At 32.1% G+C, this 22,798-nt stretch overlaps 1 protein-coding gene across 2 annotated transcripts in view; it reads right to left on the reverse strand.

Moving 5' to 3' along the window:
* LOC107442477 (epithelial sodium channel subunit gamma) overlaps nucleotides 1–22,798 on the reverse strand; it is a 56,392-nt gene that overhangs the window by 14,478 nt on the left and 19,116 nt on the right. For both annotated transcript variants that reach the window (XM_087169278.1, XM_071181117.2), the window contains exons 4-8: nucleotides 17,159–17,271; nucleotides 16,306–16,424; nucleotides 13,098–13,279; nucleotides 10,945–11,043; nucleotides 1,726–1,819 (exon numbers count right to left, since the gene is read on the reverse strand). In XM_087169278.1, the coding sequence (XP_087025404.1) occupies nucleotides 1,726–1,819; nucleotides 10,945–11,043; nucleotides 13,098–13,279; nucleotides 16,306–16,424; nucleotides 17,159–17,271 (607 nt within the window). The remainder of the gene's footprint in view (nucleotides 1–1,725; nucleotides 1,820–10,944; nucleotides 11,044–13,097; nucleotides 13,280–16,305; nucleotides 16,425–17,158; nucleotides 17,272–22,798) is intronic.

Raw genomic sequence — 22,798 nt, forward strand, 5'->3', positions numbered from 1 at the left:
ATATTGTAAACAATAATTGGAAGATATCATGAAAGACATTCTGTAGAGTTTTTTTTTTTCAATTTTGACTTCCCTATTCTTCTACTCTTTAACTAGCTGAATAGCCGTTCTTCGCTAGAAGCGAATAAATATAAAAAAATAAACAAGAATTCAGTGCTAAATAACACTTAAGTGATGCACGGAAATGAGAGACGCATACCAACACAATTAATGAAGTTAAAACAATTTCAATTTTGTATATTTCTTATTAATTGTTTCATTTCTTGTTCGCTGCACTCTATTTGATTGAGCAAAACACATTTGCGGTATTGGTCCTTGATAAAACGTTCAACCGTAAAGTGCTCGACTTCGCTTCCAGGTCGTCGGGCTACCGAAGCGGGAGTGCCATGCACTCTGCAGAGGATCAAAATTGTGATGGATTGTTTTCGGATCATTCTCAGGGATGTTTCCCAGACCGTCGCGAATAGCCCATTGTGCAGCTCTAGTGCGACGTAAATGAACTACAACTACAACAATTACGTTTTTATTAGTCCGTAGAAACAGAGCTATTTCTCCATTAATTTTGTTTTTAAGTATATACCCCATTTTTTAAATACGTTTAGCCCCTATTATCAAAATGAAGCATCATTGGCATGAATTATGGTAAGATGATTTTTTACGTTTCTCTTAAATGAATTAGTATAATTTCCATATTAATTTTTCTTTTCAATACATAACATATTTCTTTTATTTCAACTATCGTTGATTTCAATTTATTAAGTTTAAAAAAAATCGCATTTTAAAAGCATAACTACAAGCAAATCAAATGCGTGGTTTCAGATATCCAAGGACTAATCGTGAGACACAATTCTCAGTAGATCACCGAAGTAAGGAACCACTGGCCTATGGTCAGTGAGCGAAATTGATCACTTTCATCGGCTGAAGATGTTCTACCGTCAAATTCTATATTTTAAGCACAAATCGTCGGGCTACCAAAGAAGAGGAGCCTTTCTCTCAGCAAAGTATCAAAATTGTGATGGCATGTCATCGGATCATCCTCAAGTATGTTTTCTTGACCGTCGCCATTAGTCCATGGTGCCATTAGTCTAGATCAGCGTACATAGAGTCCTACTTTTACAACAATAGTCAGGCGTATTGGTTCGACAAATCTGTCTTAGGCGTAAATCGCTTTGCCATGATATGCGTCCTTCACTGCATTACTTTGGTCATTCGTGCACACTTGGCAGGGACTCTTAGTGATTGCCATACACAGCAGACATAAAACGATAAATTGCAAGTGCACAAGTAAACTCTGACACCAATTGTATGCTCTTTCATTCTCGATTTCCACTGCTGGATTAAAACAATTTTCACAATGACCATCTCTGGCGCAATTAAGTAGCAACGTGTAGAAATTTGCGCTGTCGAAATGATTTGCGTCTACTCTACAAATTTGTTTATCGTAACAACAGTTTTACCAAATTAGGCAAGGGATAAGTTTTGTAGGTGCTTGTTTTTCAATTGACTACCTCTTATATTAATAGTTTGGAACACTTTATGATTTGAGTCTTACCAAATTTTCCTTAATTACAGCAATACAGAAGAAGAAAGAGTAGTCAACCCTGAGATTTCCTTTAATCAGGATAATACTGCAGATGTAAGTTTCAAAAACTGAATACCATGGGTTATGAGCACATTCTGTACTGCAACATTTTTTAAGGAATGAAGGGTGATTTTTATACTTACTTACGCAAGTTGCTTGAAGTTGCCGCTTCATCAATGGCTTTGAGCAGTTGAAGCACTTTAAATTGTATTCATTCCAACAACTGTTGACGCACACCTTAAGATTTTAAACAGAAATGAACAACTCAAATAAAAGATGTAGAAGGTTTTAGACTGTAACAGTCGAAACAATGAACTATATATTTCAAAACTTCTTAAAGAACTACCACAATTGAAAAAAAAAAAACAGAACCAAAATAGATCTTTTGTGGGCTTAAAAAATATAATGAATGATAAATTTAGCATAATTCAAATTCAATCATAAAAAAGGTATCTTGGGGTATAGTATTAAATAAAGTGGAAAATGAGCATGTACAGTCCGCAAAAAAAAAAAGATATCACCCTGAATAACTTTCGTTTTAATGATCGGATTTTCACGAACTAAGTGTTAATCTTAATGGTTCTTGGGGGTGACCTCAAATATGTTAATTAATTAGTGCTAACTATTAATTAAATTACGAAATCAGACACAAAAACGTACTTTCTCTGAATAAACATATATTTTTTCTTACATATTTGGATTTTTAACCTTCAAAATATAGGGGGTAGCCGCAATCTGGGAAATATGGTCCCCATAGTTTGGTCAGGAGAGCGATCCAAAGTTCGTACCGCTTAATGTTAATTTCACTTTTTACGTTTTTAGTCATATTTCAAAAACTAATAAAGCAATTCGAAGAAAATTTCACCCAGTCATAAAACTCATTTACCCAAAGATAATTTCACGAAAAAAATAATTTTTAATAATTGTTAATTATTTTTTATTATTTAATTAAATTAAGGATAAAAATTTTTTGAATTATAAGGTATGAATTTTTTTATACCATATTAATCTACATATTTTTCAATTGAAAAATCTAAAGTTTCAACTGTTTTTAATTATTAGAAGCTGAGAAAAATTAAAATTAATTATTTTTAAAAAAATAATTTGGCGACAATGAAGAAATGATTAAATGGGGCGATTAATATTAAAATGTGATAAACTTGCGAGGAACTTGACTTCGCGAGCTTAGCATAAAATTTCATTCATATTTTTTTCGCTAATAATCGTTTGCTTATCTTTTCATTTTTATTTTTTTAAGCTATAAAATACGATGTTTCTTTTTTAGTCGTCTAAAATTCTATTTGCAATTTAGTAAAGAAATTTGAATAAAACATTTTATTGAATATAATACATTTTATTCAGAGAATGTGGAGTTTTATAAAAGCATGCTTCTGATAGAATATGATTATACAACAGATTGTGCTTCTTTAATGTGTTTATTTTTTATTTTTTAGTTTTTTTTTCTCAATAACTGATAAAATTTCAATAATATACATACGAATGAATAAATCTGGAATAAAATATTCATCAATTTCTTGAATATATATTTTATAAATATTAATAAAAATACGTAGTCAATATTTTTAAGCATCTCTCACAACATCGCAAATCTCTCAAAATCTTATAGGGTAAACTAACCAGTGAAGGAATACTTAAGCTTAGCTTGTCTTTAAAAAAAAATCATAAAAATTTCAAAATTTGTAATTTTAGCTAAATGACGTATTTGTTATTAAATGCATGTCGACATATTTGTTATTAAATGCAAATTATGTAAAAGAAATTTAGATAACTTACATAATATTGTTTTAAGCTTTTGGTGGTTTAAATAATAAGTAGTAAGATAACCAAGTGAAGGAACAGTTCTTAAATTGAATAAACACTAAATTTTCCAGTGAATGAATGTTTGATGCTCGTTAGGAATCCTTAGGCCACACAGATATCTGTCGCCCTGTAGATGCCTGAATTGACGGATGTTAACACAGGCGGGCATTAGGTAAAAAAAATCTTTTAAGATTTCGTGCCCCCATTTCAGTATCTTAAGGGCCTTACGAGCTCTGTTTAAAAAGAGAGTATCATATCAGATATATATATATATATATATATATATATATATATATATATATATCCCTTAACGATACTAGAATATTAAATTCTAGAGAAACGACACATTTGTGTCCTTTTCTTATTTCTTTCATTCACTTTAGAAATATATGTGAATAATGAAAGTCTGTTTATGTGTTTTTAAGTTTATTATTTCTAATTTGTTTTCTTTATATTAACTTAAAAAACAAAAAGAATCTTCACTTACAGCATTTTGTGGTGTTATTAAACAGAATTTTTCGTAGAAAAAAATATTTAATAAGATTAGAGACTCTAAATCTTTTTGTTTATGTTTTTGCTATATGTTTATGTGTGCATAAATTTTGATACATTACCTATAGAAGATAATTTGATGTAAACATTACATAATGTTATACTTAATAGCTATGCATGTTTTCTTGTACACAGCTTTTACTTTACATTTGTTATTTTTGTTGTGCTTGAAGGATTTTTATTTGATCATTTAGTGTGTGTTTTGTTATAATTTTATTGAAAATTCTGATGGAAGGGGTTGCAAGTAATTAACCATAATATTACCCTAAATTCTAAATTTAATATGAATAAAATTTTTTTGGAGAGGGGGGATGTAATATAGAATTTCTCATACGAGTCATTCTATATTAACTGGTAAGCTTAAAACATATGTTTCCTATCAAGTTTAAGATGTAGAAGTCGGTCTCTCACAAAGAGCCATAAAAAGTCAATATGAACCAGATAAGGCCAGATAAAAGATTATTTTCTGAAGTTAATGGACAATAATTCATCGATGAAGATAGTCCCAGAAAGTTCCCACCGTCAGAGTGGCGAGATACTTTTAGCGAATCAAAACCTCTAAATTTTATAAATTGAATGACGTTTCATTCAGATAAGAAGATACTTGCAACCACGCCCTCTCAGAATCTCACTTTAAAAACTCAGGACAGGCAAAATTGCGTGTCTTTTTCATATTTTCAATGGCTAGATAAAGCTGGGCCAAACCCAAACAATCCCTGCAAAGGGGGAAACCTGATGTAAATATCCAACGCATAATGTTTGCAATACTCCATCTAACGAAATAAAATGCCTTTTTAACAGAAGCAACCGAAGTCTCTTCAATTATCTAGCCCATAGGTCACCAAACTTTTTTTTATCATCGACCCCTACATAATTTTTCGAAATCTCCATCGACCCCCATAAAAAGTAATTTTCTGTTAATTAAAATAAAACTCTATTAGATACTGTGTTTGTACACTTATTTAATGATTTTAAACATTTATTCAAGTAATAGTACATTGTGTAACAATAGTTTTATGAAAAATATATTAATGTTGAAATTTAAATACTTTAATATTTATTAAATACTAATAAGTAATTATGAACAAGTAGAAATAATAAGTAAAGTAACTGCAGATATATTGCTTCTTAAACAAGGAGATGGGTGTGTCTGGTGTTCGCTATATTGAGTTCAAAATTGGTCAATTTTAATCTTAAATCCCCTCGAAACACCACATTTAATTTATTTCTGTTCTTAGTTAAGATTGAATTTACGTGACTGAAACCGGCTTCAACCATATAGGAACTTAGAAATGCTAGCATAAATGGCTGAGCTATTTCGTAAAGTTTCACATATTTTCGCATTATATTTATATTTGTCCAAAATTTGCTTATTGTTAAATTTTCAAAAAGCGTCTTTGCTACAAGATCCGATAATAATTCAGCAAGCTCATCTTGCAGATTGATGTTCACGTTTGCAATTTGAGCAGAAAATAGCGAAATAATCCAATCAGGGATGTCAATGTTTTCCAAACTACAAAGCACAGTTTAAAATCGTCGCTCAATTTTTGAAGATGATCTGCATATATTTCCAAGTCTTCTTCTTTTATTCCGTCTGTCGCAGATTTGAGAAGTATTGATAATCTTTACGCATCAATGAAGATCTAAATAAATTTAATTTTACTTGGAAGCCTAACAGTATTGTTCAAGCTTCGATAATTGTTACATCTTTTCCTTGCAGCTTTGTTTGGACATCATTAAATTTTCCAAATAAGTCCGCTAAATAAAAAAAATGGTTCTTATTGTTTTGGAGTTCATCACTCAGAACAGGGTTTATTTCGCTGAGAAATTCGGTCTTGGAGTCAAATAACTCAAAGAGCCTTTGCAAGCATACACCTCTAGACAACCATCTAACTTCGGTGTGCAGAAGTAATTGGTTAAATAACTCGTCGTTCTTTTCGCAAAGTTTGGAAAATATTCTTGATTTAACAGGTTGGGCTTCAATTTGATTGATACACTTAATACAAAACTGCAAAGCTTTAAGTAACTCTGGACTCACATAATTTTGCTACTAAGTTGTTCCTTTGCAACACACAATAAATAGTACATATACCGGGCACTTTTTCTTTGAGAAATGTAGCAAAACCTCGGTAACGCCCTATCATAAAGCAGGTGCCCCATCTGTGGCTACCGCTATTATATTTTCAAGCGGAATATCATATTTATTAATTTATTTAAATATTCTTGTAAGCATCTAAAAATTGTCTCTCCTTCTCCATCAGTTTCAAAATATTTAGCAAATAAAAATTCATCAATGACTTGTCCTTTGATTTTACTGAAATATCTAACGTACATCATATGTAGCAGAAACGCCAAAAACAGATTCATCAAGTTGAATAGAGAACTTGCAATTTTAAATACGTAAATACTTGTTTCATCGCAATAAATATACGTTTCTTAATTTATGTTCTATAAAGAAACTGATATTAAGTCAATTATAAAAAAAATTCACAAATTTCACAAACTCAACTAAGTATGTGTGATTTGCGTATTAAAAACTGTTATTATATAACTATTATGTAACTGTTATAATATATATATTATATATATATATATTATTATTTTACGTCATTGAAAAAAGATTTTTACTGCAAACCTTTTCGTGACAATGAAAATAAAGTTAAAACACAAGGTTGTCGTAAGGTTACATGCTTTCTGGGTATATATATATATATATATATATATATATATATATATATATATATATATATATATATATATATATATATATATATATATATATATATATATATATATATATATATATATATATAAGAAAACAAAAATAATCATAGTAGCAGTATTTGGTGGTAAATGTAGCTTATCGTAATTGAAGAATATGCTGTGCGACATTTTATGGTGAATTTGGGAACGTAAGTTTCAGAATGTATCGAAACATGTGGATGCTATTTGCTAATCATCTTTATCCAAAGAAAACCAGAGTTGGCCGTTGATTACAGTAATCGATTACAACTGTAATTGATTACAGATAATTACAGCTATGTAATCAATTACTTGTAATCACGATTACAAGTAATCAATTACTTGTAATCGTGATTACAACTTTCAAAAAATTTTGATTACAGCTGTAATCATGATTACAATTTTGATTACAGTAATCAATTACTTGTAATCGTGATTACAACTTTCAAAAAATTTTGATTACAGCTGTAATCATGATTACAATTTTGATTACAGTAATCAATTACTTGTAATCATGATTACAAGTAATTGCGATTACAAGTAATCACAACAAAAACAATTACAAGTAATTATGATTACAAGTAATCAAAATATATGATTACATGTAATCATGATTACATGTAATTTGATTACATGTAATTGTGATTACTTGTAATCAAATTATACGATTACAAGTTATTACGATTGTATACTATAGTCAAATTTTATGTAAGTATTCATGTGTTTACATATTTTTATGTGCATAGACTGTACGTACGCATGAACGTACAATTTGCGATTCCTATACATACAATGTATGCACAAACGTTGTTTGTACGTACAATATTCACAATTATATTGTAATATACTTAATGCAATGCGCATATGCTTAGTACATATAATTATGCATTTATGATACATGCACGCATGTATGTTAGTTTGTACAAAAAGGCAATGTTTTGTATCTTTGTATACATAGACAATGTATGTATGAACGTATATGAAAATAATGTTTATGCGTTTGCATGCTTTTATGCACTTAAGTGCATATATTGTATAAATTTACGATAATAGCACGTATATACAATGTACGTTTGTATATAAAATTGTACGTATTTGCGTACAATATGTAAAAATGTTATTTAAAGGTACAATATATGCACATAGTTGCGTAAATAAAATGCGTACATGTATACATGCATATTTATATGTACATCGATATATGTGCACGCAAAGTATGTACTTATGTACAACTTACGTATGTACTTGTATAACTACATACTTTGTTAATACTTATGCGCATGTAATGCATGGATGTACAAAAAAATAGTTATATGCACAATGTATGCATGTGCATACAACGTATACATGTACATAAGTACAAGTTATGTACAAATACGTGCGTACATTTAAATATATGTAATTACAATATACACATACATTGTGCATACATTAAAAAAAATTATATGAGTAAAGTTATTAAAAAAATTTTTTAAATTATTCTAAGGTATATGAAACTCGACCTCATATTTTTTAGAAAGCAAACGATAATTTTATTTGGAATTTCTAAATATTAATTCCGCACATAAAATTTACCGTTTTTCTTATCATTTAAAAAATTTCTATGAATCATGCATTATGTTATAAAAAAAATAAATCTGTATTGTCAAACATTTCATGAAAATACCTGAAAATAATTTTTTATTCAGAGAATTTCAAAATGATATAGAACAATTAAAGCTGAAAACTAAATTTAAATATCGTTTGATTTTGTCATTTAACTTGCTTGAGTCATTAAAAGTTAACTTACATGCATTTTATTCATTGCATTGTACACATATTTAGACATAAATGTAATGTACATATGTATACGTGTAATGTATGTACGCATGTACAATGTATGTACATACATTCATGTATTGTACGTGCATAGATAGTACATATGGATATGCATACATGGAACATACGTGTATTGTACATGTGTGGATACATTCATTGTACATATATACATTGCACCATATGCATAGATAGGGATAGCATGCATGTACACCTGTAAAATTTGTACGAAAGAATTATGCCCAATATATTTATGCACATACGTACTGTATATGTACACACATATGTACATTATATGAACATTATATGTTCATTTCATCATATGTACATTATGTGAATATACCTCTGTACGCTATATGTATGTACATCTGTACGCTATATGTATATACATCTGTACCATATATGCATCTCAAATGTGTGTACGTACGTTATGCATGTCGAATGCATGTATGAATATATGTGAAATATAAATACGCCCAATGTACGTACAATAGTTCACAAATGTATTATGCATATTTGGATACTTACATTGAGCATGAACATATTATGTACAAGTACATAAATACACTGGACATGCATATCATGTACATGTATACATACATATATTGTACATCCTACAGATATACCTATATTGAACATGCATACATATATTGTACTGTTCATAAATAAATTGCACATACATGCATGGGACATGCATTGTACAGACAATGTATGTATGTTCGTACAAACACAAGTACTTGTATATACATGCGTACATGAACATAGATATACATTTTACATACACAAATATTTGCATAAAATGCATATATTCATTGTGTATAAATGTACATGTATACATGTAGAGTGTATGTACATGTGTGTGATACTAAAATGTCTGAACATATGCACTAGATAAAATCATATGTACATACATTTCAGTTACATTCATTTGTACGTATACAAATACGTACAAAATGCAGTACATGTTAATACGTGCAAAATGTATCTTTATAAAATACATTCTACTATCTACTGTGAAATATAATCATTTATAAGAATACAATAGTCTTGTAATCGTGTAATTAGATTACATGTAATCATGATTACATGTAATCAAATTACATGTAATCATATATTTTGATTACTTGTAATCATAATTACTTGTAATCATAATTACTTGTAATCATTTTTGTTGTGATTACTTGTAATCGCAATTACTTGGAATCATGATTACAAGTAATTGATTACTGTAATCAAAACTGTAATCATGATTACAGCTGTAATCAAAATTTTTGAAAATTGTAATCATGATTACAAGTAATTGATTACTGTAATCAAAAAATGTAATCGATTACATTTTTGGCCAACTCTGAAGAAAACCATGTAACGTAAATATCTAGCAAAATGAAGCAATTTTTTAAACAATGAATCATACAATATGCAACATATTATTTCAATATCTTATTCTTAAACATAAAATATTTCAATGTTTTTAAAATGTCACTAAACATTCAGCAATTCATTGAGTTATAGAAAAAAGAAATATCGTAAATTATAGAAAACCTTGTGAATGTGCATTAGAATTACTATACAATCTACATTTTATTTTTCAAGCACTTTTTTTTTCTTCAAACTTTCATGCCTAGAAGATTCGATTAAAGCTGTAAAAATCATTATCCCTAAAATTTTGTATATAGCTAATTTTGTATATAGCTAAAATTTTGTATAAGTTATGTTAATTTGATTTTAGTATGAAATCCTCGAATAAACATAGCAAAAATAGCATAATCTAAATAATATCAGATAAAAAGTTCATGTATTTAAATTCTAAAAACTTATAAATCGATTCAAATTTTCTTTTCAAAGGAGAATAAAATAATTTTTTTTTGCCTAGAAATTTCGAGATGTTTTCTATTAACTATTAATTAAACCTCTCAGAGCAATCACAAAACATTATTTCAATTTTTTTACAGTCAGAAATTGGTTGCCTAGCAACCTAGTAAAATTAAGCGTTTCTCTTTTGAATCAGTCAATGGGTTATCTTAAAATATTTATTTGCGCAGGCGACTTTTTTTGGCGGTTTTCTGGACTATCGCCAAATATATAAACCTTTATTGCAACCCAATTTACGACCCAATTGTTTTAAAATTTTGTCTACCCCCCCTAATTCAAGTATCTAGATTCCAAATATGTAAAAAAAAATATATGTTTATTCAGAGAAAGTACGTTTTTGTGTCTGATTTCGTAACTTAATTAATAGTTAGCACTAATTAATTAGCATATTTGAGGTCCCCCCCAGGAACCATTAAGATATACACTTAGTTCGTGAAAATCGGATCATTAGAACGAAAGTTATTCAGGGTGATATCTTTTTTTTTTGCAGACTGTACATTTAAAACTTACAAGACTTTTAAATGATGATCGTTAAGTAATAGATAATTGATTGTATGTACCTGTTGTGATCGAGGTCCAGTTCTTCCGTTTTTGATCCACTCTTCCTCGTAGTCCCTACAATCGGTTTTATATGGGAGCTTCAACAAATGATTTTCTTCCTGAAATAACAATACTTAGCTTAATCTAACCAAAAACTTAGGAATTTTGATTTGTTTTTCCCTTATTAAGTTGCAATTTTTCCGCCAAAATCAGGGGCTTATTTCAGTTCCAAATTAGACTTCCAATAATTTTAAAAAACAGATTATTATTTCTATGTTTTAAAAGAGCACTTATTTAATTACAATACTTAATTAATTCGAAAGTGTGTTTGCATGCTTGATTTAAAAGCATTCGCCTGAAATTTTGAGTAAAAGTATAAGGAAATGAAAAAAATTGGTTGCGTTAATATAAAACTGTACCTTAGTAAAATAAAATGTTAGCATTACAAAATGATTTAATAAAAATAGTGGATGTATATTAGTATTAAAACTATTTGTGAACAGTGTGCAAAAAAGGACCACCCTGAATATCTTTTTATCTAATGATCGGATCTTCGCATTCTGGGATTTTATATTAATGATTCGGAGAGAGACATCAAATATGCTTATTAATTAATGCAGACGATACTTTAAGTTACGAAATTAGAGGCAAAAGCATACTTTTTCTAAAAAAACATAACCTTTTTTACGACGAGTTCAGATTTCTGAGACCTAAAATATTGTAGGGTAACCGCAATCTAGGAATTATGGTCACAATAGTTTGGCCCGGAGAGAGGCCCAAAGTTTTGAACTTTCAATTTTAATTTTACTTCTTGCGTATTTTGTCACATCTCGAAAAACTTTTAAGTGAATTGAATAATTTTGAATACAATTATAAGCTTAGTTTAGTCAAAGATAATTTTATGCAAAAAAATTACTTTAACGCAGAAGTATTTACTAATTTTCGTTATTTTCGTAATTTTATTAAATAAAAGTTGACAAAACTTTGCACTGTAGTGTATGCAACTTTTACGTCATTTTTAAAGAGTGTAAGTTTGCATGGAAGCATACAAAATTTGAGCAAAAGTAGCTAAATCGTTCCTGAGAAATGACATTTTTTTAAAATCCTATTTTTTTACCCTTCTCAAAATTCAATTTCTTAGAAACTATTCGACAAATCTTGCCCTTAAATATTGCATTCTTTCTTAAAAATTATGTAAAAAATTGCATACCTTGAAATTCAAAAATTCTTCGTATATTATTAAATAAAATTGTATAAACTAATAAAAATATATACTGTTGTTGTTGTTAACGTATGCCAGTGTAGGCAGAGGGGAAGTGATTGTTCTTGTTTTCCAGTGGCGCCATCTATGGCCAAGAATTCAAATTCTGCCCGTTACACCAGTTTATAGGGCGGACCCAGTCATACATACACAGATCGTAATTTTGACCTGAATCAGAGAACGATCGATCTCCAATCCAAGGTACTGATTTGTTATGGGAAAATGTAGGACTTTTGCGACTCGACAGGGGTTCGAACCCACGAACTCTGGGACATGGACTCAGTGCCCTACCGACCAGGCTATCCCTAATACATGCTAAATGTCATATATTGCATTGAATTATCTTTGGATAAACGAATTTTATAGTTAAGTGCAAAAATTTTTCAAATCGCTTAAAAAATTCTTGAAATATGGTGAAATACATGAAAAGTAAAATTAACATTAAGGGGTCGATATCTTAGATAGCTTTCTTGACCAAACCAAAGAATATACATGGGGGGAAATAGTCTAGCTTCCATAGGCGTAATGTAAATTAGTCCCCCAAGGATGTGTGTGATCCCGGTGCATAAAGGAAAAAATAACACTTAGCAGCAGAGGTACTTGAAATGGGTTTGCACCCTCCTCTCCTCCCAACCACTACCATGGTTGTGATGAAGAAGAAAAAATTTCTTTTTATTGTTTATTGTTGGTTTGTTCTGCATTTTTACACTAATAATAAACAGTATTATATTAATTGAGATATTTCTCTGAGAATTCGTAAAATTTTGTAGAAAAAATATAGTTCCGCCTTAACGACATTGTTTCGCTAGTATGCATAGTAAATGGATCTATATTTATTTTAAGTAAAATTATATTCATAATTTCTAGTAAAAAATGGAAGATTAGAGCTAAAAGTAAAGAAATATGGCGTACCAATCGGATGTGTACTTTGTATTTCTTATTAGGCTCCAGAATAACTCCGTCAGATCCTGGATCAACAACTTCAAAAGGTGAATGAACCGAAAGGAGGGCTCCCGGCTTTGAAGCATAATCAAACACTTCTAATTCATTCACTTGTATTTGAACTTCTTCAACTGTTGTGCTTTTCCCCATGCCTAAAATTCAGTAACACTCATTGAAGTAGTATTTAACTAATATCAGCGCCATCTGGGGAAGAATTTTGAGTTAACATTCATATCTCAAAAACGGTACGTGATAGAAGGTAATTGAATTACAAACTTTTAAAGCATCGTATATTAAGTGCGGAAAGACATTTTGAGGACATTATTGCGGAAAACTGTACGATTTAAGTGCACGTTTGTTTGCTTCTGAATGTCATAACTGTGACATCATGACACTTAGAAAAAAAAGCAAGAAAGTGATCTGTTTCTTGTTTCAGTTTTGAAAATCACTAACAAAAAGTGAACAAAGGCGCTTTATAAGAGTTCTGTTTCTAGAACAACTACAAGATATTTGTTTTCGTACTAAATTCATGATGCTCCATAACTTTAAATTCTTCTTTTACTCTTTATTGCGTGACATTTTAGAAAGAAAAAAACATATTTCCAACATGTTTGCCATGTCCACGATGCTACACGTTCTTTGATGGCGCAGTAGATAAAAGATGTCGCTGACACTACTAATGCAAAGATGAGGCAACGAATATACGTAGGGCAAGAAGTTTAGCTTCCATTTACATAATGTAAACCGGTCTACCATGGTTGGGTGCAGTCCCTGTGTATTAAGAAAACAGCAACATTTAGGGGCACAGCAGCAGAGGTTCTTGAAACGGGTTTGCACCATCTTCTCCTTCTAACCAATACTGGGTTTGGGGAAGTGCACTATTGATAAACACTACTGTATTTTTGCACTATTGATAAACACTACTATATTTTTGCACTATTGATAAACACTATTGATAAACAAAATCTGCTAACACATTTTGTTATCGAAAAAAATAATAAAGAGGCAGTTAGCGGGAAGCAGCGTAGACAACTATGCGTGTAGAGTATTCCAATAACCAGTTCACAGGTGGAGTATCTTCTAACTGTCACTTTGCATTTTATGAGCATGAGCTGGATCGTAGTTTAAATGACGCTCTGCGATATCTGAATATGTTTCTCCCTCTGAAAATTGTCTTTCTTGTATAGTATACAGCACTGAGCAGTTCCCCGCGTTAGTTACGTTTTTGAAGAGCTAATCATTTTCTTCAGTCTATGTTCTTTGGATGAAGGTCGTGAGTTCAATACCAACAGGTAAAACAAGCGGCATGTATACGCTAAGTTTGCACGTTAAGTTAGTCGTGGCTCAAAGGGCTTTCGTTGGTTACTGTGAGAAAGTTTGGGTATCAGCTCAGGTACAGTCAGATCGTCTAACTAGAGTCAACATTATTTCAAATTCCTACTATGGCCAATATTTTATATTTTTATTTTATATTTATTCTATATTTTTTAATTCTATATTCTATATTTTTTAATTCTATATTCTACATTTTTTATGCTTTTATTTCCTTTCTTGGTATTTTTATTGCGATAATTAACCCCGATTTCAGAAAAAAATGTGTGAGGACAAATTACTTTTTTAATCACAAAAGGTGATCAGTCTTCACAGATTTTGCATTACACCTGTTTAACACAGTTAATCACTAATTGAAATCAAAAACAAAGCTTTCTAATTTAATATGGTATAAGGTAAATCAGTTTTTTAAAATTTGACTGACCTAGCTATTTTCCTTATTTTTAATCTGAAGTGCAAGTTCGGTTAAGTTGCAAATTACCTTTTGTTTGTTTTCTTTTATATCTTTTTTTTTATTTTTTGGGCACATAATTTTTCGAAAATATTTGTTGTGTTTATTTTTAAAGTACTACCTGTGTTAGTATTTAACAATTTAACAACATAGTTTTCTTAGTCACAATCGGGTATTTGTCACCTTTATTGTTTTTATTTTGAATGTATCTTGAGTGTATCCGGATACTATTCATTGTCAATTTGTGGTTTGGTCACTTTATCTTTATGTTAGATTTGACTCTCTCTCTTATAAACTTGGTCTGTTAATGGAAATACCAGAACCTTCTCCGGGTATATCTTCATTTCAATTCAAATTTTGAAACTTTTTGGATTGATAATCAAAATTATTTGTTGCACTATTTTTGGTAACCAAGTTTTAAAAAAAAATTCAACTATTTGAATAGCATATTTTTTTCAAACACCATAATAAAATAAAAATTTTAATTTTACTTATGAAATCAATAATTCATATATACTGCGATATATAATGCAATAAAAAGATAGTGATTTCTTAAAATTTAATTAAAATTATAATCATACTGAATCCAAACTGAAAGGGAAAAAATATATAACGAAAACACTAAATTTTAATATTATTATTTCAATTTAAACAAATAATATGGTAAACCATTGTATAATAATATCAATAAATAGAAACATTATCAAAATATAAGTTCCGATCAGGTCGTCAGCCGAACACGGAACCCCCAGTGTTTAGTTCCCAAGCATGCTTGGTACTCATTTATCGACCCACTGAAGAGATGAAAGGCTGAGTCAACCTTGCCCGGTCCGAGGATCGAAGCAACGACCTGTGGCACGACAGCGCGAAGCGCTACCGCTCAGCCACCGGGCTTGCAGAAAAGGAGTAACATAAAAAGTGTTATATATACATTATATTAGATATATATATATATAATATATTAGAATATATTATTACAATAGATATATATTAGATATATATAAGATATATATTAGAACAATATATATATATATTAGAATAGATAAGATAGGGGAATATGCATTTTTTTATCTTAACAATATTTGTGATAAACATGTAATAAGTCTCAAAAAAAATAATTGTTTGAATTTTTAAGATGCTTCTTATTGTCTTTTAGCTCCCCTCTGTTGCCTAAAGCAATCAAACCTGATTTGTTGTTCTTTGCTTGCGTCTTTCTGTACAGCGATTTGTCAGATCTGGTTTACGTTTTTTCTTCAGTTAAATAATAGTTTACGACTGCCAATGTGCATACTTTATTTTTGTTTTCTTTATTGATAAGTATTCTAAAAATACACGTTTAAGGATGGTACTTACGGAACACCCTACATAATTTAATGTTAAAAACATAATACTTACGTGATTTTCTTAAATGTTTCAGAAATTCACCCGTATTCGGTTCTTCATTTGAAAATGCCCTATTATTTAAAGTGTAACAGGGAAGAGCTGAATCCATATAGAACGGGCCATCATAATCACTTGGGAAAGTTAAGGAAAAAGTAATAAACACAAATAAATAAACAGTGAAATAATTATGAAAAATTAAAAACATGTTCATGAAGAAGTAAACAGTTATTTATATAAAATAATAAATCCCTATATTTTTTTCCAATATTATTTGGATTGTAAAAATTCAAAAACTGAATATAAAAAGTTTTGTATTTGGAAATTTTAATTAGTTCACACACAAAAAATATTAATTTTACTCCTATTTTTTTTTAATTTTTTCCTCAATTCCGTAAATAAGATTTCTAGAATTGGCGATTTTTCGCCTGTCCTTACATTTTTTTCGCTCACTGTACTCTTGAATCTAATGAATCCTATTTTGTATTTTGTATCTTTTGTATCTTTTGAATCCTATTTTATATTCTATCTAATGAATCCTATGGTTAAAAATAACAATATGCAGAATAAACAGAATGATAGAATATAATGTTTAAATGCTATGTCCATTTCCTCCCCCTTGGGTGCAGATAACCGATTTAAGACATCCTACTTTTATAGTAAATTTGTCCAAACCTGACTCAAATTTGAATTAATATAAACAAAAGAGTCAATGATTGAAAAGGGTAAAAAAAAAGTTAAGCTCCTTTTTGTTACATACTGAATTTTTCAAAATTACGGACGTTTTGAGACCCAATTTTAAAAATTAAATTCCAATCATGAAAAAAAATATTTTAAAGCGGTGAAAATAAATGCCTAAAATTCTTACTTTCCGTATCCCATCTGTGATGCTATTCCAAAATCGGTGAATTTAATGAGATCATCTAACATTTTCCTGCTTTTTTCATCTTTGTTGAAACGAAAATCAGGGTCCTTAGGTACCTGAATTCAATCAAAAATTAATTATCATTTAATTTTAGTTGACATTTTTTTTAAAGACAAGTAAAAAGCTGCAAGAGAAATAGCTTGCTATCGTGTGAGTTCATTTGTCACATTATCACAAACGGGTTGGTCGCTATGGCCTCCGGCCCCGCGCCAACCAACCAAAATCACCATAGATATTTTTCCTTCACTTGTTGCTGAGGGTGGCAACAGGTGACTGAGATGGAGGCCATGTGTTTAAAAATGTAGCCAAGTGTGTGTTTAAAAGGGAGATTAAAAAAACTATCTCCTACAATTGTACCATGAATAAATTTTGTTTTAACATTTTTTAATAAAGTCTTATAACTGAAGCTTTTAAAAAGTGTTATAATGGCGCACCAACTAGAGGCCCGGATCCCCGATAATCCGATTTTATGTGTGATAGCGTCACCCGAAAGATCGTTCTTCAACGGTCTTTTCTTTTTATTTTGTTTCTTCTTCCGCTCGCTGCAGCTGTGCGTGTGTGTTTTTTGTTTTGTTCGTGTTGTTGACATTGAATAACTGTGATTCTTTTTTTTCTTTCGCCTTTGGGGAGAGAAAAATGTTTCTTCGGTGGTTTGAAATAATAACTTTTACAGCTCTTTCAATGATTTAACATAAATATTTTGATTTGTTTTATTGCTCTCAATTTATAAGAATGCTTAATCAGTAATTGTGATGTTATTTAAGTGTTTTAAGTAATATATTTTAAAATAATTTTGGTTACTTGCATTACCTATATATGTTTATTAGAAATGTTTTATAACTGGCTAATAATTTAAAAAGTGCTCATGTATTTCATTTATGTGATGAAGGTATTATATTTACTAAAATAATTCTGATTAAATTTTGTATTGTAAAATTTGTCAAGTATGCTATACAAGTTACCTCTCTAATATCATTTTACCATAACAATTACAGTATTATTTTAATTCTCTAAAGTATGCCCTTGTGCAAGAATCGCCCCAGTGTTTACATTAAGTGTTACTAATCTAAAGTATGCCCTTGTGCAAGAATCGCCCCAGTGTTTACATTAAGTGTTACTAATCTAAAGTGTGCCCTTGTGCAAGAATCGTCCCAGTGTTTACATACAAAGTGTGCCCTTGTGCAAGAATTGCCCCTGTGTTCACATTTATAATCTGTGCTCTGAAAATAAAAACGTTTTCTTTTGTTTATTGAAAGATGACGTTCTTTGGAAAAGCTCGTAAGGAGGATTTAATTCTCCTTGCTAGTGAGTTGGGTGAAGATGTCACCCCTGATTTTAAAATTATTGATTTGAAGAAAGTTATTACCTCTAGTGATAACTATGAAGAGGAGTTTGTAAAAGAAATGCTTAACACGATCATTTCCCAAAGACAGGATGCTGCTGAGGAGAAAAAGAGAGCTGCTGAGTTAGAAAAGGCCAGCATCGAGAGCAACGAAAGAATCAAGACAGAGCAAATGAAATTGGAACTGGAAAAGATTAGACTCGAGATAGAGGCAAGACAGTGTGGACCCTCCACCAATACTGATGGTTTCCGAAGAAAACCTGTGATTGATTTGTTGTCCTTAATGCCCCGATTTGATCCAAATAATAACGACATAAACCTATATTTAGTGCTATTTGAGCGCCAAGCTCAACTCAGTGAAGTTCCAAAAGAATTTTGGGCATCCAATCTTATTGGACTGCTGCCCTATGATGTTGCTCAGCTAATTGCAAGAGAGAGTGACGAGGTTGCTAGCGATTATGATCGAGTAAAACTACTACTTCTAAAAAGATTTTAATTGACGGCGGAAAAGTTCCGTCAGCTGTTTGTGAAACATAATAGGACTAACTCATCGTCTTGGCAAGATTTTGCCTATGAACTTAGGAACTTTTTCCAAGGTTGGGTTAGTGGTCTGGAAATAACCTCTTTTAGTCAATTAGGAGAATTGATCATATCTGACCAAATTAAACGCAAAGTGCCGGCAGATGTAAAAGATCATTTTATTGATGAGTGGTGCCAGTTGAACACTGTGGAAGGGCTTGTCAAACGGCTTGACGACTATGAAGCTGTAAGAGTGAAGAGGGAACCAGCCGCTTCAAGCTCCACTGCCCGAGTTGAATATAAAAGATATTCGAAGCAAAGTAGAAGGGGATACCCTGATACAAGACCGAATTTTCAAGAACGTTCTAGGCCGGAAAATTTTGAACTTCAACCAAAGTTAACATGCTATGGCTGTGGAAGGCCAGGATACATCAAGGCAAAGTGCCCTACCTGCTCTCCAAATGTTTGTGCAAGTGCTATCAATCTGCACGCTTGTCATATTTCTTCCTCTCCCATAGCACTGCTTGATGTTGAGATTTCTGACATCAAGGCCAGAGTTTGTGCTGATACAGAAGCAACCCGCTCCATTGCTGGAGAGACATTGTTTAAGATGCTGAAAGAATAAGGAGCCCAATTCCAAACTAAAGAGGTAGTCATGACTTTAGCTGATGGAAGTCAGACTACAGTTGAAGCATGCGCCACCCAGGTGCTGGTTAACATCAAAGGTAGAAAATTCAATCATGAACTGTTAGCCCTGCCCGAGGCTACTGGAAATAGAACTCTACTGGGGAATGATTTTCTGGAAAAGACTGGTATCGTCCTAGATATCCAACGTAAAAGATGGCACTTTGGTGATGAACCTCATCATAAAATCTATTTCCGGAAGGATATCCATAAACCTGGTTTATCCATAAGCAACATTGTGGCAAATGAATGTAGCCTACGAGAAAATGAAGGAGAGCCTCTGACCCCAGAGCAAAGACGAAGGATTTCCATACTTCTCAGTGAATTTGTAGATACCTTTAAACCAGGGGGAGACCCTACTCCCTTTGCCGAGCATCGAATTAATACTGAAAATCATGCACCAATATCAGTTCCGCCATACAGACTGTCACCAGCCAAGAAAGAAATTCTTAAACAAGAATTGGATGATTTGTTAAAAAAAGAAATTATAGAAGAGAGTGAATCTCCCTATGCAGCTCCCGTTGTGTTGGTTCCCAAACCAAATGGCAAACACAGACTCTGTGTCGACTATAGAAAGCTTAATGCTGTGACTGTCACAGACTCCTATCCTTTGCCAAGATTAGATGATCTCTTGCATGATGCTAAAAACATAGGCTTTATTTCCACTATAGATCTCCAGTCCGGTTATCATCAGGTGAAAATTCATGATAATGATAAAGACAAAACAGCGTTTGTAACTCCTTTGGGTGCTTACAGATTCAAGAGGATGGCATTCGGGTTAAAAAATGCCCCTGCAACGTTTCAGAGACTAATGGACCGTTTTAAAAATGGACTCCCCTCAGTAAAAATTCTCATTTATTTAGATGACATAATCATCATGTCACCTACTTTTGAAGATCATCTAAATGATCTAACTCTTGTGTTCAAAAGACTAGCCCAATTTCAATTGAGAGCTAACCGCCTAAAGTGCAATTTTGCTTGCTCTAAGGTAAAATACTTAGGTCACTACATAACTACCCGAGGACTGGAAGTAGATCCAGAAAAAGTAGAAGCTATAACCAAGCTTCCTGTCCCTAAAGATATAAAGCAGGTTAAATCCTTCCTGCAAACTTGTTCATGGTATCGTAGGTTTATAGAAGGCTTTTCTACCCTGTCGAAACCATTATGTGAACTGACAAAAAAGAATGCTGCTTGGAAGTGGACTGAGCAGGAACAAAAAGCTTTTGCTGCCCTGAAAGAGAAGTTGGTTTCTTCTCCCATTCTGAAACAAGCTGATCCCGACCAACCTTACACAATAAGAACTGACGCCAGTGGTTATGGATTGGGTGCTGTTCTCTTACAGGGGGAAAATGAAAATGAACACCCTATAGAATATGCTAGCCGTCTTTTGACATCTGCAGAGCAAAACTACTCGACTACAGAGAGGGAAGCTCTAGCTGTTATTTGGGCTTTGAATAAATTTAGAGGGTACATTGATGGTGCCCAGGTGACAATATCCTCTGACCATCAACCCTTGAAGTGGTTGTTAAGTATTAAATCTCCATCAGGAAGGTTGGCCCGATGGGCCTTGCAACTACAATCTTACAACCTGAATATACAGTACATCCCAGGAAGAAACAATGTCATTGCGGACATGCTGTCTCGCCCACCTTGTGTTCATGAAGAGAGAAATCCTTGTTGTCTCTGTTCAGTTACAATTGATCTTCCAACTCGATCACCAAGTGATATACGCACTGAACAGCTGAAGGATAATGATTTACGAAAGATTATAGAAGCATTTGAAGATCGCTCAGATGAAGTAGACCTTAATCGATGGACTGAACGTGGATATATCATGAATAGGGGAGTTCTCTATAGATACTCCCATGATAGTGACTCGGACGAAGCTCAACTAGTAGTCCCTATGCAAGAAAGAGGTCAAATCCTTAAAGAATTTCACGATGCGCCAACTGCTGGCCATTACGGTATAGAAGGTACCCTGGATCGAATCTCCAAAAGATTCTTTTGGACTGGTATGAGAAGATTTATCACCGAATATATTAAAAACTGTGTCGAATGCAACCGCTATAAAGCTTCCACTCAAAAGCCAGCTGGTCTTCTTCAGACTCCTGTACATAATCAAAGATTTGAAAGCCTATCCATAGACCTATTTGGTCCATTGCCCGAAGGTAAAGATAAAAAGAAATGGATCTTCATCGTTGAGGACTGTTCAACTAGATGGGTTGAGCTATTTGCTTTAGCCCAAGCCACAGCTAAGGAGTGTGCAATCACTCTGTTGGAGGAGGTGATCTTGAGATATGGATTGCCTAGAAGAGTTATCAGCGATAATGGCTCACAATTTGTGAGCAGTGTAATGCAACAGCTTTGTTTTCTGCTTGATATTAAGCAATGTTTGGTGCCGGTATACCATCCCCAAGCAAATCCTGTAGAAAGAAAGAACAGGGACCTGAAACCTCGCTTGGCTATTCTTGTTGGCCAAGAGCATAGAAATTGGGTTGACCACCTACCAGTCATCCGATTCGCTATGAACACATCAAAGTGCGAAACGACCGGGTATACTGCTGCATACCTTCAGTTTGGACGAGAGCTCAGGACAGTTCAAGAGGTAAAGCATGATATTCGAACGGTTATCCAAAACGATAACTTTGTCCCTGAGATAACCCCGTATCTCAGAAAGTTTTCTTCTATCCTTTTGACTGTTAGAGATAATGTAGAAAAATCCCAAGATCGGCATAAAACATATTTCGACTCAAAACGCCAGCAAAACCCCACTTTTGCTGTAGGTTCGAAAGTGTGGGTGACTCTACATCCACTCAGTAATGCTAAGAAAGGAATTACTGCCAAATTTGTACCTAAAAGAGATGGGCCGTATCTCATACTTCGAAAGAAGTCGCCTACCTCCTATGAACTTGCCCACCCAGATAAGCCACGTGTTCCTGTTGGGACCTACCACACCTCAGCATTGAGACAATGCAACTCTGATACACAAGCAACAGGACCTATTTTACCTCTCCGAAGGAGAGGCAGACCAAAGATGA

Source organism: Parasteatoda tepidariorum, chromosome 8, assembly GCF_982258835.1.
Source record: "Parasteatoda tepidariorum strain Cologne lab strain chromosome 8, Ptep-v5.0, whole genome shotgun sequence".
NCBI classification, from domain to species: Eukaryota; Metazoa; Arthropoda; class Arachnida; order Araneae; family Theridiidae; genus Parasteatoda; species Parasteatoda tepidariorum.